The sequence below is a fragment of the Salvelinus namaycush genome, chromosome 33 (genome assembly GCF_016432855.1).
Source record: "Salvelinus namaycush isolate Seneca chromosome 33, SaNama_1.0, whole genome shotgun sequence".
NCBI lineage: Eukaryota > Metazoa > Chordata > Actinopteri > Salmoniformes > Salmonidae > Salvelinus > Salvelinus namaycush.
Window position 1 is genome coordinate 32,814,192 of NC_052339.1, and position 20,541 is coordinate 32,834,732.

At 44.2% G+C, this 20,541-nt stretch overlaps 1 protein-coding gene across 1 annotated transcript in view; it reads left to right on the forward strand.

Moving 5' to 3' along the window:
* LOC120027917 (transient receptor potential cation channel subfamily A member 1-like) overlaps positions 1-20,541 on the forward strand; it is a 165,541-nt gene that overhangs the window by 84,207 nt on the left and 60,793 nt on the right. Inside the window, exons 9-12 of the mRNA XM_038973011.1 lie at positions 4,726-4,774; positions 5,246-5,345; positions 5,676-5,776; positions 15,797-15,966. Coding sequence (XP_038828939.1) covers positions 4,726-4,774; positions 5,246-5,345; positions 5,676-5,776; positions 15,797-15,966 — 420 coding nt within the window. The remainder of the gene's footprint in view (positions 1-4,725; positions 4,775-5,245; positions 5,346-5,675; positions 5,777-15,796; positions 15,967-20,541) is intronic.

Here is a 20,541-nt window from a genome sequence, read left to right on the forward strand (position 1 = left end):
GTCTCACATCCCCTCTGTATCTAACAGCTATGTGTGTTGGCACAGGTAGCCACACTAAGTACACTGGAAAAGGAACAGCTTTTTAAATATTTAGCTGTTTTAGACTGTATTCTTCAACTAACAAGTATGAACCCGTTAACAAATCCTGTCTGAAGTCAATGGAAAATAAAACCCTCATTATCCTATTAACTTCATATCAAGTCAATGGGCTTTATTGGCTTGGAAAACGTGTGTTAGCAATGCCAAAGCAAGTGAGGTAGATAATATATAAATCTACGTTGACCAATCTAATAAACTGGCCCTTGTGTAGCGTAGTCCATAGCATAGAAAGAGAATTAGTTAGAATGGACATCTCAATATTCTACCAGGCTAGTGTCCTGGGCTGTCTACCTGTCTAGTTCTAAAGATCAGTACAGAGCAAGGAAAGGAGGTGAGTAGCGGAAGCCACTTCAAGGAAAGGAGATGAGTGGAAGAAGCCACTTTAGACTATATAGGATGTACTGAATCATTGGATACTCTGACCCCTGGGCTCTGAACTTTGACTTTTAAAGCCTTGCCCCCTCCTGGATTGTTTTGATCACGCGGACTGGGACGTTCCGTGTAGCCTCGGATAATAACACTGATGTATACACACTGTATGAATGTATGAATGTATGAACACGGTGACTGAGTTCATCATAGGGGATGTTGTTCCCACTGTGACTAGTAAAACCTACCCAAACCAGAAACCGTGGATAGATGGCAGCATTCGCAGAAAACTGAAAGTGCGAACCACCGCATTTAACCATGGCAAGGTGACTGGGAATACGGTTGAAGACAAACAGTGTAGTTATTCCCTCCGTAAGGCAATCAAAGAGGCAAAACGTCAGTACAGAGACAAAGTGGAGTCGCAATTCAACAGCTCAGACATGAGACGTATGTCGCAGGGTCTACAGACAATCATGGATTACAAAGGGAAAACCAGCCACGTCGCGGATATCAACGTCTGGCTCCTGAAAAAGCTAAACACCTTCTTCGCCTGCTTTGAAGACAACACAGTGCCACTGACGCGGACCGCTCCCAAGGACTGTGGGTTCTCATTCTCTGTGGCCGATGTACGACATTTAAACGTGTTAACCCTCGCCAGGCTGCCGGCCTACACGGCATCCTTAGCCACGTCCTCAGAGCATGCGTAGACCAGCTGGCTGGTGTGTTTACGGACATATTCAATCTCTCCCTATCCCAGTCTGCTGTTCCCACATGCTTCAAGATGGCCACCATTGTTCCTGTAGCCAAGAAAGCAAAGGTAACTGAACTAAATGACTATCGCCCCGTAGCACTCACTTCTGTCATCATGAAGTGCTTTGAGAGGCTAGTTAAGGATCATGTCACCTCTACCTGACACTCTAGACCCAGTTCAGTTTGCATACTGCCCCAATCAATCCACAGACGATGCAATCGCAACCACACTGGACACTGCCCTATCCCACCTGGACAAGAGGAATACCTATGTAAGAATGCAGTTCATTGACTAAAGCACAGCATTCAACACCATAGTACCCTCCAAGCTCATCATTAAGCTGGAGGCCCTGGGTCTGAACCCCGCCCTGTGCAACCCAGTCCTGGACAGGTGGTGAAGGTAGGAAACAACTCCCTCCACTTCACTGATCCTCAACACAGGGGCCCTTCAAGGGTGCGTGCTCAGCCCCCTCCTTTACTCCCTGTTCACCCATGACTGTGTGGCCACACACGCCTCCAACTCAGTCATCAGGTTTGCAAAGGACACAACCATATTAGGCCTGATTACCAACAATGACGAGACAGCCTACAGGGAGGAGGTGAGAGCCCTGGTGGAGTGGTGCCAAGAAAATATACCTCTCCCTCAATGTCAAAAAAATGAAGGAGCTGATTGTGGACTTAGCAGAGGGAGCACACCCCTATACACATTGGCGGCAGTGGAGAAGGTACGTCCAACCGGCTTCAAACCTGCAGACCACGTGTAACCACGCCATCCCTGGACCTCCACATCTGGCTTCTTGACCTGTGGGATCGTCTGAGGGGTGGACTGGCTGCCAAGTGGGTGGACATATGCCCACCCATGGCTGTGCCCCTGCCCAGTCAAGTGAAATCCATAGATTGGGGCCTAATGAATTTATTTCATATGACTGATTTCCTTATTGGACTGTAACTCAGTAAAATCTTTGAAATGGTTGCATGTTGCGTTGGAATTTTTATTGAGTGCCTTCGGAAAGTATTCAGACCCCTTAACTTTTTCCACATTTTGTTACGTTACAGCCTTATTCTAGAATGGATTAAAATGTTTTTTTTTCCGTCATCAATCTACACACAATACCCCATAATGACAAAGCAAAAACAGTTTTTTTGAAAATTCATTTATAAAATTTAAAAAACTTGAAATTGTACATTTAAATAAGTACTCAGACCCTTTACTCAGTACTTTGTTGAAGCACCTTTGGCAGTGATTACAGCCTCGAGTCTTCTTGGGTATGATGCTACAAGGTTGGCACACCTGTATTTGGAGAGTTTCTCCCATTCTTCTCTGCAGATCCTCTCAATCTCTGTCAGGTTGGATGGGGAGCGTTGCTGCACAGCTATTTTCAGGTCTCTCCAGAGATAATCGATCGGGTTCAAGCTGGCCCACTCAAGGACATTCAGAGACTTGTTTCCAGACGTGAACCTTGGTATTCAGGCCAAAGAGTTCAATCTTGGTTTCCTCAGACCAGTGGATCTTGTTTGTCCAAGTGGGCTGTCATGTGCCTTTTACTGAGGGGTGTCTTCCATCTGGCCACTCTACCATAAAGGCCTGATTGGTAGAGTGCTGCAGTGATGGTTGTCCTTCTGGAAGGTTCTCCAATCTCCACAGAGGAACTCTAGAGCTCTGTCAGAGAGACCATCAGGTTCTTTGTCTCCTCCCTGACCAAGGCCCTTCTCCCCCGATTGCTCAGTTTTGCCGGGTGGCCAGCTCTAGGAAGAGTCTTGGTTGTTCCAAACGTCTTCCATTTAAGAATGATGGAGGCCACTGTGTTCTTGGGGACCTTTTGTGGTGCTGAAATTATTTGATACCCTTCCCCAGATCTGTGCCACGACACAATCCTGTCTCGGAGCAATTCCTTCGACCTCATGGCTTGGTTTTTGCTCTGACATGCACTGTCAACTATGGGACATTATATAGACAGGTGTGTGCCTTTCCAAATCATGTCCAATCAATGTAATTTACCACAGATGGACTCCAATCAAGTTGTAGAAACATCTCAAGGATGATCAATTAAAACAGGATGCACCTGAACTTAATTTCGAGTCTCATAGGAAAGGGTCTGAATACTTAAGTATGTAGGGTATTTCTGTTTTTAATTTTTAATACATTTGCAAACATTTCTAAAAAACTATTTTCACTTTGTTATTATGGGGTATTACAGTTGAAGTCGGAAGTTTACATACACTTAGGTTGGAGTAATATAAAACTCATTTTTTCTACTACTCCACAAATGTCTTGTTAACAAACTATAGTTTTGGCAAGTCGGTTAGGACATCTACTTTGTGCATGACACAAGTCATTTTTCCAACATACAGATTATTTCACTTATAATTCACTGTATAACAAATCCAGTGGGTCAGAAGTTTACATACACTAAGTTGACTGTGCCTTAAACAGCGTGGAAAATTCCAGAAAATTATGTCATGGCTTTAGAAGCTTCTGATAGGCTAATTGACATAATTTGAGTTAAATGGAGGTGTACCTGTGGATGTATTTCAAGGCCTACCTTCAAACTCAGTGCCTCGTTGCTTGACATCATGGGAAAATCAAAAGAAATCAGCCAAGACCTCAGAGAAAATATTGTAGACCTCCACAAGTCTGATTCATCCTTGGGAGCAACTTCCAAACGCCTGAAGGTACCACGTTCATCTGTACAAACAATAGTACGCAAGTATAAACACCATGGGACCAAGCAGCCGTCATACCGCTCAGGAAGGAGACGCGTTCTGTCTCCTAGAGATGAACGTACTTTGGTGCGAAAAGAGCAAATCAATCCCAGAACAACAGCAAAGGACCATGTGAAGATGCTGGAGGAAACAGGTACAAAAGTATCTATATCCACAGTAAAACGAGTCCTATATCGACATAATCTGAAAGGCCGCTCAGCAAGGAAGAAGCCTACAGTTTGCAACTGCACATGGGGACAAAGATCGTACTTTTTGGATAAATGTCCTCTGGTCTGATGAGGAATGGGCCAAAATTCACCCAAGCTTGTGGAAGGCTACCCGAAACGTTTGACCCAAGTTAAACAATTTAAAGGCAATGCTACCAAATACTAATTGAGTGTATTGTAAACTTCTGACCCACTGGGAATGTGATGAAAGAAATAAAAGCTGAAATAAATCATTCTCTCTACTATTATTCTGACATTTCACATTCTTAAAATAAAGTGGTGATCCTAACTGACCTGAGACAGGGGAATTTTTACTAGGATTACATTTCAGGAATTGTGAAAAACTGAGTTTAAATGTATTTGGCTAAGGTGTATGTAAACTTCAGACTTCAACTGTATGTGTAGATATCAGAGTTTTAAAAATATATATATTTATCCATTTTAAATGTAACGTAACAAAACGTGGAAAAAGGGGTCTAAATATTTTCTGGAGGCGCTGTATAACACTACACAAAGGGCAGCGTAAGCAAACAAGAGCCTGTTTAAAGCTGTGATATAATGCATGTTATTTCTCCAGGGCAACTATATTTGATCACACAGAATTGACGGAGTACCTCATTTCAAAGGTAAATACAGTACACAAGCACTCACACACACACACACACACACAGGCACACACACACACACACACACACACACACACACACACACACACACACACACACACACACACACACACACACACACACACACACACACACACACACACACACACACACACACACACACACCACACCACACCACACCACACACACACACACACACACACACCAGAGTTGGCGGACACCTAATTTCAAAGGTAAACACACTACAAGAATATGGCCCATAAACCATCCCATATAAGGTGCCAGTTTGAGCTACTGTAACAGTATAGCAATACTTGCTTTCCAAATGGCACCCTCTTTCCTGTATAATGCACTACTTTTGACCAGGGCCTATGAGACCTGTTTGGCCAGGGGCACTGGTCAAAAGTAGTGCACTATATAGGGAATAGGTTGCCATTTGGGACTCAGCTGTATTGAATTATGTGTTGACAGGGTGCAGACATTGACTACATAGACTGTAAGGGTCTTTCCCCACTGCTGCTGGCTACTAACTGCGGAGCCTGGAGAACTGTGGCTCTTCTGCTGTCCAAAGGTCAGCTGTTACAGATTCACAATGTTTCATAGTCGCATGCACAGGGTTGCAGGTGGGATTGCATGGTACAATAACTGTATTAAAAGTCAACATGTCTGTGGATCAAACTCAAACTTCAAAGATTTTGAAGTGTGTGTCTGTCTGTGTGTCTGTGTGTGTGTGTGTGTGTGTGTGTCTGTGTGTGTGTGTGTGTGTGTGTGTGTGTGTGTGTGTGTGTGTGTGTGTGTGTGTGTGTGTGTGTGTGTGTGTGTGTGTGTGTGTGTGTGTGTGTGTGTGTGTCTGTGTGTGTCTGTGTGTGTCTGTGTGTGTGTGTTTGTTTGTCTTTTTCAGGTGCCAACGTGAACATAAAGGACAAATCAGGATGTAACTTCCTCCATCTGGCCATCCTGCAACCCAAAGGCCTCAAAAACCTCTCCAGAGACATCTTACAGGTACACGATGTCCAATGGTAGAAGGGAAATATATGTTGTTACGGAAACTCAAGTGTAGGAATAGGTGTTGAAATTCATTAAGGTTAGGGTTAGGGACGAGGGTTACGTTAAGGTTGGTGCTGTAGAGAATAGCTGCCATCTTACGGACATTTGACCAATTTTGTGTGTTCTAAAAAAAAAGATATTTTCTTTTTGCAGTTTTTTCACTACCTTGACATTTTGGCTTCTACAGACATTTCTGTAATAGGCCCCATCAAGTGTTTTAGGTTTATTGATTCAGAAATATAATGTCAAAACAAACTTTTGAGACACTTATATGAGTGATAATAATTAGGTTTGTCATATTTCACAGCTGTACAAGTGCGAATTTGATATATATATATTTTTTTTTTTTACATATCTCACAGCCACTGAGACACCCTCGTAGGGTGGGCTCAAGGCCAGCGATCTGCCATTATTGACGGCGACCCTAAAGCTATTAGGGTTAAGTGCCATGTCACAGACAGATTTTTCACCTATTCAGCTAGGGGATTTGGGGATCTGAACCAGAGACCTTGCGGATACTGGCCCAACCCTCCAAGACTACCTACCGCCATAAAGGCAAAAAAATATATTTAAAAGAAACACGTTGAAATTCTTTGTCTTTTGTTGTGTAAAGCACTGCAATCCACAATGAAGAGGACAGTCAACATCAGATTGTGGTTCCCCAGGTCTTGAGAATAACTGTACCTGTGTTTTGGGGGCACAGACATCAATGAAACAAACAACTATATACATATTTGGGACTATTGCCCACATCTGTTTTTCAACAGAACAAAAAACCCAATCACACAGAATTACCATGTCTGGCTCTCGCGTTATGCCACAGGTGAAAGCAATTCCTAATGTCTCAGAGGGTCACCCCCAGTGATCCCACAGTCATTAGTGGAACTAGGTCCCCATCTATTGGCCTTCATGTGTATTGCACCTCAGGGAAATACAATGCATTCAGGAACGTATTCAGACCACAGTAGTACTCTGTGCATCACAGAATGGTTTTAATCTTTATTGCTACATCATATACAAGGAACTCTGCATACAGTGTCTTCAGAAAGTGTTCAGACCACTTGACTTTTTCCACATTTTGTTACGTTACAGCCTTATTGAAAAATGTATTAAATTGTTTGTTTTTCCTGATAAATCTGTCCTGATGTAGCCTATCCTGATGTAGCCTGTCCTGATGTAGCCTGTCCTGATGTAGCCTGTCCTGATGTAGCCTGTCCTGATGTAGCCTATCCTGATGTAGCCTGTCCTGATGTAGCCTGTCCTGATGTTGCCTGTCCTGATGTAGCCTATCCTGATGTAGCCTGTCATGATGTGGCCTGTCCTGATGTAGCCTGTCCTGATGTAGCCTGTCCTGATGTAGCCTGTCATGATGTGGCCTGTCCTGATGTGGCCTATCATGATGTAGCCTGTCCTGATGTAGCCTGTCCTGATGTAGCCTGTCCTGATGTAGCCTGTCATGATGTGGCCTGTCATGATGTAGCCTGTCATGATGTAGCCTGTCCTGATGTAGCCTGTCATGATGTGGCCTGTCCTGATGTAGCCTGTCCTGATGTAGCCTGTCCTGATGTAGCCTATCCTGATGTAGCCCATCCTGATGTAGCCCGTCCTGATGTAGCCTGTCCTGATGTAGCCTGTCCTGATGTAGCCTGTCATGATGTGGCCTGTCCTGATGTAGCCTGTCTTAACATAAAATAAACCCTGTATCACCAAATGTGTATATTTATCAATAAATAAATAATAACGGTACAAGTTATTGTAGACTACGTTACTCCCGTATCGTATCAACGAAATCAATAAACAGCGGCTTTACCGTTAGGCTATCAAAACAGTAAAATTATTAAATGACTTGTATGTTACCATTATCTACACAGTAAAGAGTGAATGTTTTTAAATAAATCAAATAGCCAATGGGTTAACACACAGTACATTCTTTCCAAATAATACCACAATTATAAAGTAGGCCTGCTAACGATTCATTCACAATGAATTTTCATCCAGTTCATTATAATAAGAGAAGTGTCTTGATCCGATCTTCGCCTTCAGCCTCGCTGCTCTTCAAAGTCACGTCTCACGTTTGTTTCGTGGTGAACGATATACTTGACATATTTCTTCATAACAAACAAAAACATAATATTTCTCCGTCACGGACGTGCTGACTCACTGAGGCTTACGGAATGAAACTAAGAATCACAAATGTACTTTCTGTTATGCCGATTTCAAAACAACTTGGAACTCGGAAAAAACAGTACGTTTCTGAAAATTAACCGTTCAGATTTTATTAATATAAATGTAAACGTTTGATGCACGGGTGCGTCAATCGACTGTTAACTTTTTTGAACGTAATATTTCTGTCATAATTTCCTACGACAGATAACAGCTTCTGGACATCAGAACAGCGACCTCGATTTGGAGGAAGATTTCTGCTTCTACGAGTCGACCGCTCTGGATGTTCTGCTCATTACAGACCAGGCCCTAATCCCCGCGACTCGAAAGAGGAAGAGACGGTGCACGAGAGGCAATCGAGCGTGCTCCCTGACGTGACTAGTCTGCGACTAAATAAACCGACTCTACGCTCCATTGTATTGGCAAACGTACAATCACTAAGTTTGAGACTATCCTATCACCTGAAGAACTGTAATATCCTATATTTATCAGAGTCATGGCTGAACATGGACATGGATAATATACACGTTTTTAGCTGGGTTTTCTATTCATCGTCAAGACCGAACGGCAGAAGCTTGGGTTAAGGTTAAGGCAGGAGGTGTGTGTCTCTATTTTTATTTAAAATTGTATTTAACCTTTATTTAACTAGGCAAGTCAGTTAAGAACAAATTCTTATTTTCAATGACAGCCTAGGAACAGTGGGTTAACTGTCTTGTTCGACAGTTGTTGTTCGCAGAACGACAGATTTTTACCTTGTCAGTGTAACAGCCCCTCGAGTTGGTGTGTGTGGACCTCTGGTCTGCTGAAGACTCCAACAACAAGTCCTTGGATGTTCTGGTCGTCACTGATCATTTTACTAAGATGGCCCATGCCTTCTTGTGTCCGAACCAATCAGCTAAAGCAGTGGCCCTTCAGCTGTGGAACAACATCTTCTGTGTGTATGGTTTTCCTCGTCGTATCCACTCCGACCAAGGGGCCAACTTTGAAAGTAAATTGATTGCTGAGTTGTTGAGTGTTGCAGGAGTCCAGAAGTCGCACACAACTCCCTACCATCCGATGGGGAACGGGGGAGTCGAAAGGTTCAATAGAACGCTGGGAAACATGATCAGGGCTTTACCTACGAGAGCGAAGCACAGGTGGCCCCAGAAGCTGAAGTCGTTGACCTTCGCCTACAACTGTACAGTCCATGAAACCACGGGCCACGCCCCTTTCCAGTTGATGTTTGGGAGAACCCCACGTCTGCCTGTCGACATGATGTTTGGTACGGTGCTACAAGACTCAAATGTTGTAGACTATGATGAGTACGTCAAGTCCCTGACGAGAGACCTGAGGGAGGCCATGGAGACTGTACAGTTGTCGGCAACCAAACAGCTGAAGAGGCTGTACAACAGGAAGATCAGAGGAGCTCCAGTGGAGGTCGGTGATCGGGTGCTGCTGGCGAATAAGGGTGAACGTGGAAAGAGGAAGCTGGCGGATCGTTGGGAGAACAACCTCTATATTGTTACGGAGAAGAATAGTGACATCCACATCTTCAAGATACAGAACATGTCGACTGGCCAGGAGAAAACGGTCCACCGTAATCTGATAATGTAACAGTATAACTTTAAACCGTCCCCTCGCCCCGACACGGGCGCGAACCAGGGACCTTCTGCACACATCAACAACAGTCACCCACGAAGCGTCGTTACCCATCGCTCCACAAAAGCCGCGGCCCTTGCAGAGCAAGGGGCAACACTACATCTAGGTTTCAGAGCAAGTGACGTAACTGATTGAAACGCTACTAGCGCGTACCCGCTAACTAGCTAGCCATTTCACATCCGTTACACTAGCTCGGGGATTGTTAACAGCAGCTGGTGAGCGATCTCTAATGTTAAGGAAGTCTCAAGGTTTTGCTAGCTTGAGTTAGATTACCTCACGATGCTGGCTCTAAGAACACACTCAACGAGCTGTATCGGGCCATAAGCAAACAAGAAAATGTGCTCCTAGTGATTGATTTTAATGCAGGGAAACTGGAATCAGCATCAGCAATTTTACAAGCATGTCACCTGTGCAACCAGAGGGGAAAAAACTCTAGATCATCTTTACTCCACACACAGAAATGCATACAAAGCTCTCCCTTGCCCTCCATTTGGCCAATCTAACCATAACTCTATCCTCCTGATTCCTGCTTACAAGCAAAAACTCAAACAGGAAGTACAAGTGTTCCGATGAAGCAGATTTGGACAGGACTGTTTCGCTAGCACAGACTGGAAAATGTTCCGGAATTCATCCGATAACATCGTGGAGTTTACCACATCAGTCACTGGCTTCACCGTACGTACATATCACAAGCAGAAGTCATGGATTACAGGCAACATCCACACTGAGCTAAAGGGCTAGAGCTGCCGCTTTCAAGGAGCAGGACACTAATCCAGCCTCTTAAAAGAAATCCCGCTACGACCGCCGACGAGCCATCAAACTGTCAAAACATCAATACAGGACGAAGATCAAATCCTACTACACCGGCTCTGACACTCGTCGGATGTGGCAGGGCTTGCAAACTATCACGAATTACAAAGGGAAATCCAGCTGCGAGCTGCCCAGTGACGCAACCTACCAAATTCTTTCTATGCTCGCCACGAGGCAAGCAGCACTGAACCATGCATGAGAGCACCAGCTGTTCCGGACGACTGTGTGATCTCGCACTCCGTAGCCAATGTGAGTAAGACCTTTAAACAGGTTAACACGAGGCAACAGGGCTAGACGGATTAGCATAATCAGAGCATGCACAGACCAGCTGGCCTCTCCCTGACCTAGTCTGTGATATCATACTCCGAGCATGCACAGACCAGCTGGCCTCTCCCTGACCCAGTCTGTAATGTCATACTCAGAGCATGCGCTAACCAGCTGGCCTCTCCCTGACCCAGTCTGTGATATCATACTCAGAGCATGCGCTAACCAGCTGGCCTCTCCCTGTCCCAGTCTGTGATATCATACTCCGAGCATGCACAGACCAGCTGGCCTCTCCCTGACCCAGTCTGTAATGTCATACTCAGAGCATGCGCTAACCAGCTGGCCTCTCCCTGTCCCAGTCTGTGATATCATACTCCGAGCATGCACAGACCAGCTGGCCTCTCGTTACACTAGCTCGGGGATTGTTAACAGCAGCTGGTGAGCGATCTCTAATGTTAAGGAAGTCTCAAGGTTTTGCTAGCTTGAGTTAGATTACCTCACGATGCTGGCTCTAAGAACACACTCAACGAGCTGTATCGGGCCATAAGCAAACAAGAAAATGTGCTCCTAGTGATTGATTTTAATGCAGGGAAACTGGAATCAGCATCAGCAATTTTACAAGCATGTCACCTGTGCAACCAGAGGGGAAAAAACTCTAGATCATCTTTACTCCACACACAGAAATGCATACAAAGCTCTCCCTTGCCCTCCATTTGGCCAATCTAACCATAACTCTATCCTCCTGATTCCTGCTTACAAGCAAAAACTCAAACAGGAAGTACAAGTGTTCCGATGAAGCAGATTTGGACAGGACTGTTTCGCTAGCACAGACTGGAAAATGTTCCGGAATTCATCCGATAACATCGTGGAGTTTACCACATCAGTCACTGGCTTCACCGTACGTACATATCACAAGCAGAAGTCATGGATTACAGGCAACATCCACACTGAGCTAAAGGGCTAGAGCTGCCGCTTTCAAGGAGCAGGACACTAATCCAGCCTCTTAAAAGAAATCCCGCTACGACCGCCGACGAGCCATCAAACTGTCAAAACATCAATACAGGACGAAGATCAAATCCTACTACACCGGCTCTGACACTCGTCGGATGTGGCAGGGCTTGCAAACTATCACGAATTACAAAGGGAAATCCAGCTGCGAGCTGCCCAGTGACGCAACCTACCAAATTCTTTCTATGCTCGCCACGAGGCAAGCAGCACTGAACCATGCATGAGAGCACCAGCTGTTCCGGACGACTGTGTGATCTCGCACTCCGTAGCCAATGTGAGTAAGACCTTTAAACAGGTTAACACGAGGCAACAGGGCTAGACGGATTAGCATAATCAGAGCATGCACAGACCAGCTGGCCTCTCCCTGACCTAGTCTGTGATATCATACTCCGAGCATGCACAGACCAGCTGGCCTCTCCCTGACCCAGTCTGTAATGTCATACTCAGAGCATGCGCTAACCAGCTGGCCTCTCCCTGACCCAGTCTGTGATATCATACTCAGAGCATGCGCTAACCAGCTGGCCTCTCCCTGTCCCAGTCTGTGATATCATACTCCGAGCATGCACAGACCAGCTGGCCTCTCCCTGACCCAGTCTGTAATGTCATACTCAGAGCATGCGCTAACCAGCTGGCCTCTCCCTGTCCCAGTCTGTGATATCATACTCCGAGCATGCACAGACCTGCTGGCCTCTCCCTGACCCAGTCTGTAATGTCATACTCAGAGCATGCGCTAACCAGCTGGCCTCTCCCTGACCCAGTCTGTGATATCATACTCCGAGCATGCGCTAACCAGCTGGCCTCTCCCTGACCTAGTCTGTGATATCATACTCCGAGCATGCACAGACCAGCTGGCCTCTCCCTGACCCAGTCTGTAATGTCATACTCAGAGCATGCGCTAACCAGCTGGCCTCTCCCTGACCCAGTCTGTGATATCATACTCAGAGCATGCGCTAACCAGCTGGCCTCTCCCTGTCCCAGTCTGTGATATCATACTCCGAGCATGCACAGACCAGCTGGCCTCTCCCTGACCCAGTCTGTAATGTCATACTCAGAGCATGCGCTAACCAGCTGGCCTCTCCCTGTCCCAGTCTGTGATATCATACTCCGAGCATGCACAGACCAGCTGGCCTCTCGTTACACTAGCTCGGGGATTGTTAACAGCAGCTGGTGTCATATCATACTCCGAGCATGTGCTAACCAACTGGCAAGTGTCTTCACGGACATTTTCAAACTCTGCCTGTCCCAGTCTTTAATATCTACATGTTTCAAGCAGACCATAATAGTCCCTGTGTCAAAGAACGCCAACGTAACCAATCTAAATGACAAATCGCCCCGTTGCACTCACATCTGTTTCCATGAAATGCTTTGAAAGGCTGGTCATGACTCACATCAACACCATCATCCCAGACACCCTGGACCCACTCCTATTCATACCGCCCCAACAGATCCACAGATTAAGCCATCTCTATTACACTCCACACTGCCTTCTCCCACCTGGGCAAGAGGAACACCTACGTGTGAATGCTGTTTATTGACTATAGTTCAACGTTCAACACCATAGTGCCCTCCAAAGCTCATCACTAAACTCAGGACCCTAGGACTGAACACCTCCCTCTGCAACTGGATCCTGGACTTCCTAACCGGCCGCCCGAGGTGGTGAGGGTAGGCAACAACACATCACCCACACTGACCCTCAACACTGGCACCCCTCAGGGGTGTGTTTTTAGTCCCCTCCTGTACTCCCTGTTCACCCACAACTGCTGCTTGGCCGCACATGAATCCAACACCATCATTAAGTTTGCTGACGACACAACATGGTTGGACTCATCACCGATGACGATGAGACAGCCTATAGGGAGGTGAGTGACTTGGCAGTGTGGTGCCAGGACAACAACCTCTCTCTCAACATCGGCAAGACAAAAGAGCTGATTGTGGACTATAGGAAACAAAGGGCCGAGCACGCACCCATTTATCATGGTCCACACACACACACACCAACACCATCATTAAGAAGGCATGACAACGCCTCTTCCTTGCAGGAGTCTTAAAAGATTTGGCATGGGCCAACAGATCCTCAGAAAGTTCTACAGCTGTACCACTGAGAGCATCTTGACTTGATGCATCACCACTTGGTATGCCAACTGCTTGGCATCTGACTGCAAAGCATTACGGAGGGTAGTGTGTACGGCCCAGTACATCACTGGGGCCGAGCTCCCTGCAATCCAGGACCTCTATACCAGGCGGTGTCAGAGGAAGGCCCTAAAAATTGACAAAGACTCCAGCCACCCAAGTCATAGACTGTTCTCTCTGCTACCGTACGGCAAGCGGTACCGATGCATCAAGTCTGGAACCTACAGGACCCTGAACAGCTTCTACCTCCAAGACATAAGACTACTAAATAGTTAGTCTGGGTAGTTATTGGTTAACAATATGACTATCTGCATGGACTCTTTTTGCACTCAACTCTTTTGACTCATCACATACACTGCTGTTACCTTTTATTATGTATCCTGTAGCCTAGTCACTTTATCCCTACCTATATGTACATAGTTACCTTAATTACCTCGTACGTTGCACATTGACTCGGTACTGGTACCCCGTCTATATAGCCAAGTTATTACCTCGTACGCTGCACATTGACTCGGTACTGGTACCCCGTCTATATAGCCAAGTTATCACCTCGTACCCCTGCACATCGACTCGGTACTGGTACCCCGTCTATATAGCCAAGTTATTACCTCGTACCCCTGCACATCGACTCGGTACTGGTACCCCGTCTATATAGCCAAGTTATTACCTCGTACCCCTGCACATCGACTCGGTACTGGTACCCCGTCTATATAGCCAAGTTATTACCTCGTACCCCTGCACATCGACTCGGTACTGGTACCCCGTCTATATAGCCAAGTTATTACCTCGTACCCCTGCACATCGACTCGGTACTGGTACCCCGTCTATATAGCCAAGTTATCACCTCGTACCCATGCACATCGACTCGGTACTGGTACCCCGTCTATATAGCCAAGTTATTACCTCGTACCCCTGCACATCGACTCGGTACTGGTACCCCGTCTATATAGCCAAGTTATTACCTCGTACCCCTGCACATCGACTCGGTACTGGTACCCCGTCTATATAGCCAAGTTATTACCTCGTACCCCTGCACATCGACTCGGTACTGGTACCCCGTCTATATAGCCAAGTTATCACCTCGTACCCCTGCACATCGACTCGGTACTGGTACCCCGTCTATATAGCCAAGTTATCACCTCGTACCCCTGCACATCGACTCAGTACTGGTACCCCGTCTATATAGCCAAGTTATCACCTCGTACCCCTGCACATCGACTCGGTACTGGTACCCCGTCTATATAGCCAAGTTATCGCTCGTCATTGTTTATTTATTCCTCTTCTTGTTATCTTTCTATTATTTTTCTCTTTATATTTCTCTCTGTATTGTTGAGAAGGTCCGTAATTAACCTTTTCACTATTAGTCTACACCTGTTGTTTACAAAGCAAGTCACGGATAACATTGAATTTATTTTAGACACTGTATAATTTCACTGAGGTCATGGTAAGGGTTAGGAAGGAAGGTTACGTAAAAGCGACTACACTAGTTTTTCGAAGTTAGGGAAAGGCATAAACATTAAAGGTGGAATAGCGTACCGCTTTCTGCCACCATTAATTTTCTTCCAGCTAACAATCTCTACCTCTACAAACCATTATGAGTCTGTTCCTAGAGTCCAATAGATTGCATCCCAAATGGCACACTAGTCCCTTTATAGTGCACTACTTTTGACCCGATCTGGTAGAAAGAAGTGCACTATAAAGGGAATAGGGTGCTGTTTGGGAGGAGCAACAAAGGCTGGCTGTTGAACTATATAACCATCGCTCTGTGCCAAATGATAGTTTATTAAAACCATTTAGAGCTTTGCCAAGCGTCTCGGTGATCTGCTGTAGCCTCTAAAACAGTGAAGCACAGATAACAGACTTCAGCAGACCCTTTGGAAGGCAGACAGCATCTGTCTACCTGCTCTTGGGAAGTCAGGGATCAAGTGTTTATGTGTGTGTGTGTGTCCTGCCCCCTTACAGCACAGCAGTGTGAAGGATCTGTTGAGTAACGAGGACAACGAGGGATGTACTCCTCTCCACTACGCCTGCAGACTGGGTATCCACGAATCTGTCAAGAACATCCTGGTTCTACAGGTGTCTCTGGACCGCAAGTCCAAGGACAAGAAGTCTGCCCTGCACTTCGCTGCCCAGTGAGTGGTGTTAGGCCTAGTGGCTTTATATACAATAAGTCTGCCCTGCACTTCGCTGCCCAGTCAGTGGTGTTATTAATAGGGTAACATACTAGGCTAACCTTCACTGCCCAGTCAGTGGTGTTAGGCCTAGTGGCTTTATATACAATAAGTCTGCCCTGCACTTCGCTGCCCAGTCAGTGGTGTTATTAATAGGGTAACATACTAGGCTAACCTTCACTGCCCAGTCAGTGGTGTTATTAATATGGTAACATACTAGGCTAACCTTCACTGCCCAGTCAGTGGTGTTATTAATAGGGTAACATACTAGGCGAACCTTCACTGCCCAGTCAGTGGTGTTATTAATAGGGTAACATATTAGGCTAACCTTCACTGCCCAGTCAGTGGTGTTATTAATAGGGTAACATACTAGGCTAACCTTCACTGCCCAGTCAGAGGTGTTATTAATAGGGTAACATACTAGGCTAACCTTCTCTGCCCAGTCAGTGGTGTTATTAATAGGGTAACATACTAGGCTAACCTTCACTGCCCAGTCAGTGGTGTTCTTAATAGGGTAACATACTAGGCTAACCTTCACTGCCCAGTCAGTGGTGTTATTAATAGGGTAACATACTAGGCTAACCTTCACTGCCCAGTCAGTGGTGTTATTAATAGGGTAACATACTAGGCTAACCTTCACTGCCCAGTCAGTGGTGTTATTAATAGGGTAACATACTAGGCTAACCTTCACTGCCCAGTCAGTGGTGTTATTAATAGGGTAACATACTAGGCTAACCTTCACTGCCCAGTCAGTGGTGTTATTAATAGGGTAACATACTAGGCTACCCTTCACTGCCCAGTCAGTGGTGTTATTAATAGGGTAACATACTAGGCTAACCTTCACTGCCCAGTCAGTGGTGTTATTAATAGGGTAACATACTAGGCTAACCTTCACTGCCCAGTCAGTGGTGTTATTAATAGGGTAACATACTAGGCTAACCTTCACTGCCCAGTCAGTGGTGTTATTAATAGGGTAACATACTAGGCTAACCTTCACTGCCCAGTCAGTGGTGTTATTAATAGGGTAACATACTAGGCTAACCTTCACTGCCCAGTCAGTGGTGTTATTAATAGGGTAACATACTAGGCTAACCTTCACTGCCCAGTCAGTGGTGTTATTAATAGGGTAACATACTAGGCTAACCTTCACTGCCCAGTCAGTGGTGTTATTAATAGGGTAACATACTAGGCTAACCTTCACTGCCCAGTCAGTGGTGTTATTAATAGGGTAACATACTAGGCTAATATATATTTAGCTGATGCTCTTATCTGCTTCTCCACAGCAGCTGGTTTCAGCCAAACATGCCTTTAACAGCCACTGTAGTTTACAAACAAATGTCTGCGCAGGGAGTCTATTAAACATTTTGTACACTATCCAAAACTGTTATTTGAGATTGTCTTAAGTGGCTAATATTTGTCTAATCTCCTATCAAATGGATCTAAAGGAATGGACAAGAGATCGTAAATCCCACTACAGGCTTCCACTCTATCGCTCTCATCTATTCTGTGTTTCCAGCTCAGCACAGGTGAAGGGTACAAGGGGAGCAGGCCACTATAGATCACGGACACCCATAGAGCTTTGTAGTGTACCAAAGGCGCCCTATTCCTTTTGAAGTGCACTAAAAGGTTCGAGCTCTGGTCATACGTAGTACACTACAGAGGGAACAGGGTGCCCTTTGAGACGGTCTGTATCTCTGATTCATTACGTCTAGGTGAAACCTAACCAGTCTGATCTGATCATTAACCAATTGATTAATAATACGCAACGGAGTGGTCACTACAATGAAATCCAATTAAGGATGAACATGTAATGGAATGTTCCTGATCGTGAGAAATGAGGGGACATTAGCCAATAGTCATTGTTATGTAATGGAATGCTCCTGATAGGGTGAAATGAGGGGACATTAGCCAATAGTCATTGTTATGTAATGGAATGCTCCTGATAGGGTGAAATGAGGGGACATTAGCCAATATTCATTGTTATGTAATGGATGTTCCTGATAAGGTGAAATGAGGGGACATTAGCCAATAGTCATTGTTATGTAATGGAATGCTCCTGATCGTGAGAAATGAGGGGACATTAGCCAATAGTCACTGTTATGTAATGGAATGTTCCTGATCGTGAGAAATGAGGGGACATTAGCCAATAGTCATTGTTATGTAATGGAATGTTCCTGATAGGGTGAAATGAGGGGACATTAGCCAATAGTCATTGTTTGATGATGTATTGTGTGTTAGATTAGTGAAACATGTGCCATACATTGATACCTTAGCCTCAAGCCCTAAAGAGCATCACTTATACAGAACGATAAACCACAGGGTCAAATGGTCTTCATCCTCCAACCCAACCGCTTCCTATAGTTGGTATAGCAGGTATGGTAACATACCTGTTGGTGCAGAAGGTATATTAACAGGTATATTATCTGGTCTAGTAGCTAGGTATAGTAACATACCTGTTGGTGCAGTAGCTATATTAACAGGTATATTTGCTAGTATTGTAGGTATAGTAACATACCTGTTGGTGCAGTAGGTATATTAACAGGTATATTTGCTAGTATTGTAGGTATAGTAACATACCTGTTGGTGCAGTAGGTATATTAACAGGTATATTTGCTAGTATTGTAGGTATAGTAACATGCCTGTTGGTGCAGTAGGTATATTAACAGGTATATTTGCTAGTATTGTAGGTATAGTAACATACCTGTTGGTGCAGTAGGTATATTAACAGGTATATTTGCTAGTATTGTAGGTATAGTAACATACCTGTTGGTGCAGTAGGTATATTAACAGGTATATTTGCTAGTATTGTAGGTATAGTAACATACCTGTTGGTGCAGTAGGTATATTAACAGGTATATTTGCTAGTATTGTAGGTATAGTAACATACCTGTTGGTGCAGTAGGTATATTAACAGGTATATTTGCTAGTATTGTAGGTATAGTAACATACCTGTTGGTGCAGAAGGTATATTAACAGGTATATTTGCTAGTATTGTAGGTATAGTAACATACCTGTTGGTGCAGTAGGTATATTAACAGGTATATTTGCTAGTATTGTAGGTATAGTAACATACCTGTTGGTGCAGAAGGTATATTAACAGGTATATTTGCTAGTATTGTAGGTATAGTAACATACCTGTTGGTGCAGTAGGTATATTAACAGGTATATTTGCTAGTATTGTAGGTATAGTAACATACCTGTTGGTGCAGAAGGTATATTAACAGGTATATTTGCTAGTATTGTAGGTATAGTAACATACCTGTTGGTGCAGTAGGTATATTAACAGGTATATTTGCTAGTATTGTAGGTATAGTAACATACCTGTTGGTGCAGTAGGTATATTAACAGGTATATTTGCTAGTATTGTAGGTATAGTAACATACCTGTTGGTGCAGAAGGTATATTAACAGGTATATTTGCTAGTATTGTAGGTACAGTAACATACCTGTTGGTGCAGTAGGTATATTAACAGGTATATTTGCTAGTATTGTAGGTATAGTAACATACCTGTTGGTGCAGTAGGTATATTAACAGGTATATTTGCTAGTATTGTAGGTATAGTAACATACCTGTTGGTGCAGTAGGTATATTAACAGGTATATTTGCTAGTATTGTAGGTATAGTAACATACCTGTTGGTGCAGTAGGTATATTAACAGGTATATTTGCTAGTATTGTAGGTATAGTAACATACCTGTTGGTGCAGAAGGTATATTAACAGGTATATTTGCTAGTATTGTAGGTATAGTAACATACCTGTTGGTGCAGTAGGTATATTAACAGGTATATTTGCTAGTATTGTAGGTATAGTAACATACCTGTTGGTGCAGAAGGTATATTAACAGGTATATTTGCTAGTATTGTAGGTATAGTAACATACCTGTTGGTGCAGTAGGTATATTAACAGGTATATTTGCTAGTATTGTAGGTATAGTAACATACCTGTTGGTGCAGAAGGTATATTAACAGGTATATTTGCTAGTATTGTAGGTATAGTAACATACCTGTTGGTGCAGTAGGTATATTAACAGGTATATTTGCTAGTATTGTAGGTATAGTAACATACCTGTTGGTGCAGTAGGTATATTAACAGGTATATTTGCTAGTATTGTAGGTATAGTAACATACCTGTTGGTGCAGAAGGTATATTAACAGGTATATTTGCTAGTATTGTAGGTACAGTAACATACCTGTTGGTGCAGTAGGTATATTAACAGGTATATTTGCTAGTATTGTAGGTATAGTAACATACCTGTTGGTGCAGTAGGTATATTAACAGGTATATTTGCTAGTATTGTAGGTATAGTAACATACCTGTTGGTGCAGTAGGTATATTAACAGGTATATTTGCTAGTATTGTAGGTATAGTAACATACCTGTTGGTGCAGTAGGTATATTAACAGGTATATTTGCTAGTATTGTAGGTATAGTAACATACCTGTTGGTGCAGAAGGTATATTAACAGGTATATTTGCTAGTATTGTAGGTATAGTAACATACCTGTTGGTGCAGAAGGTATATTAACAGGTATATTTGC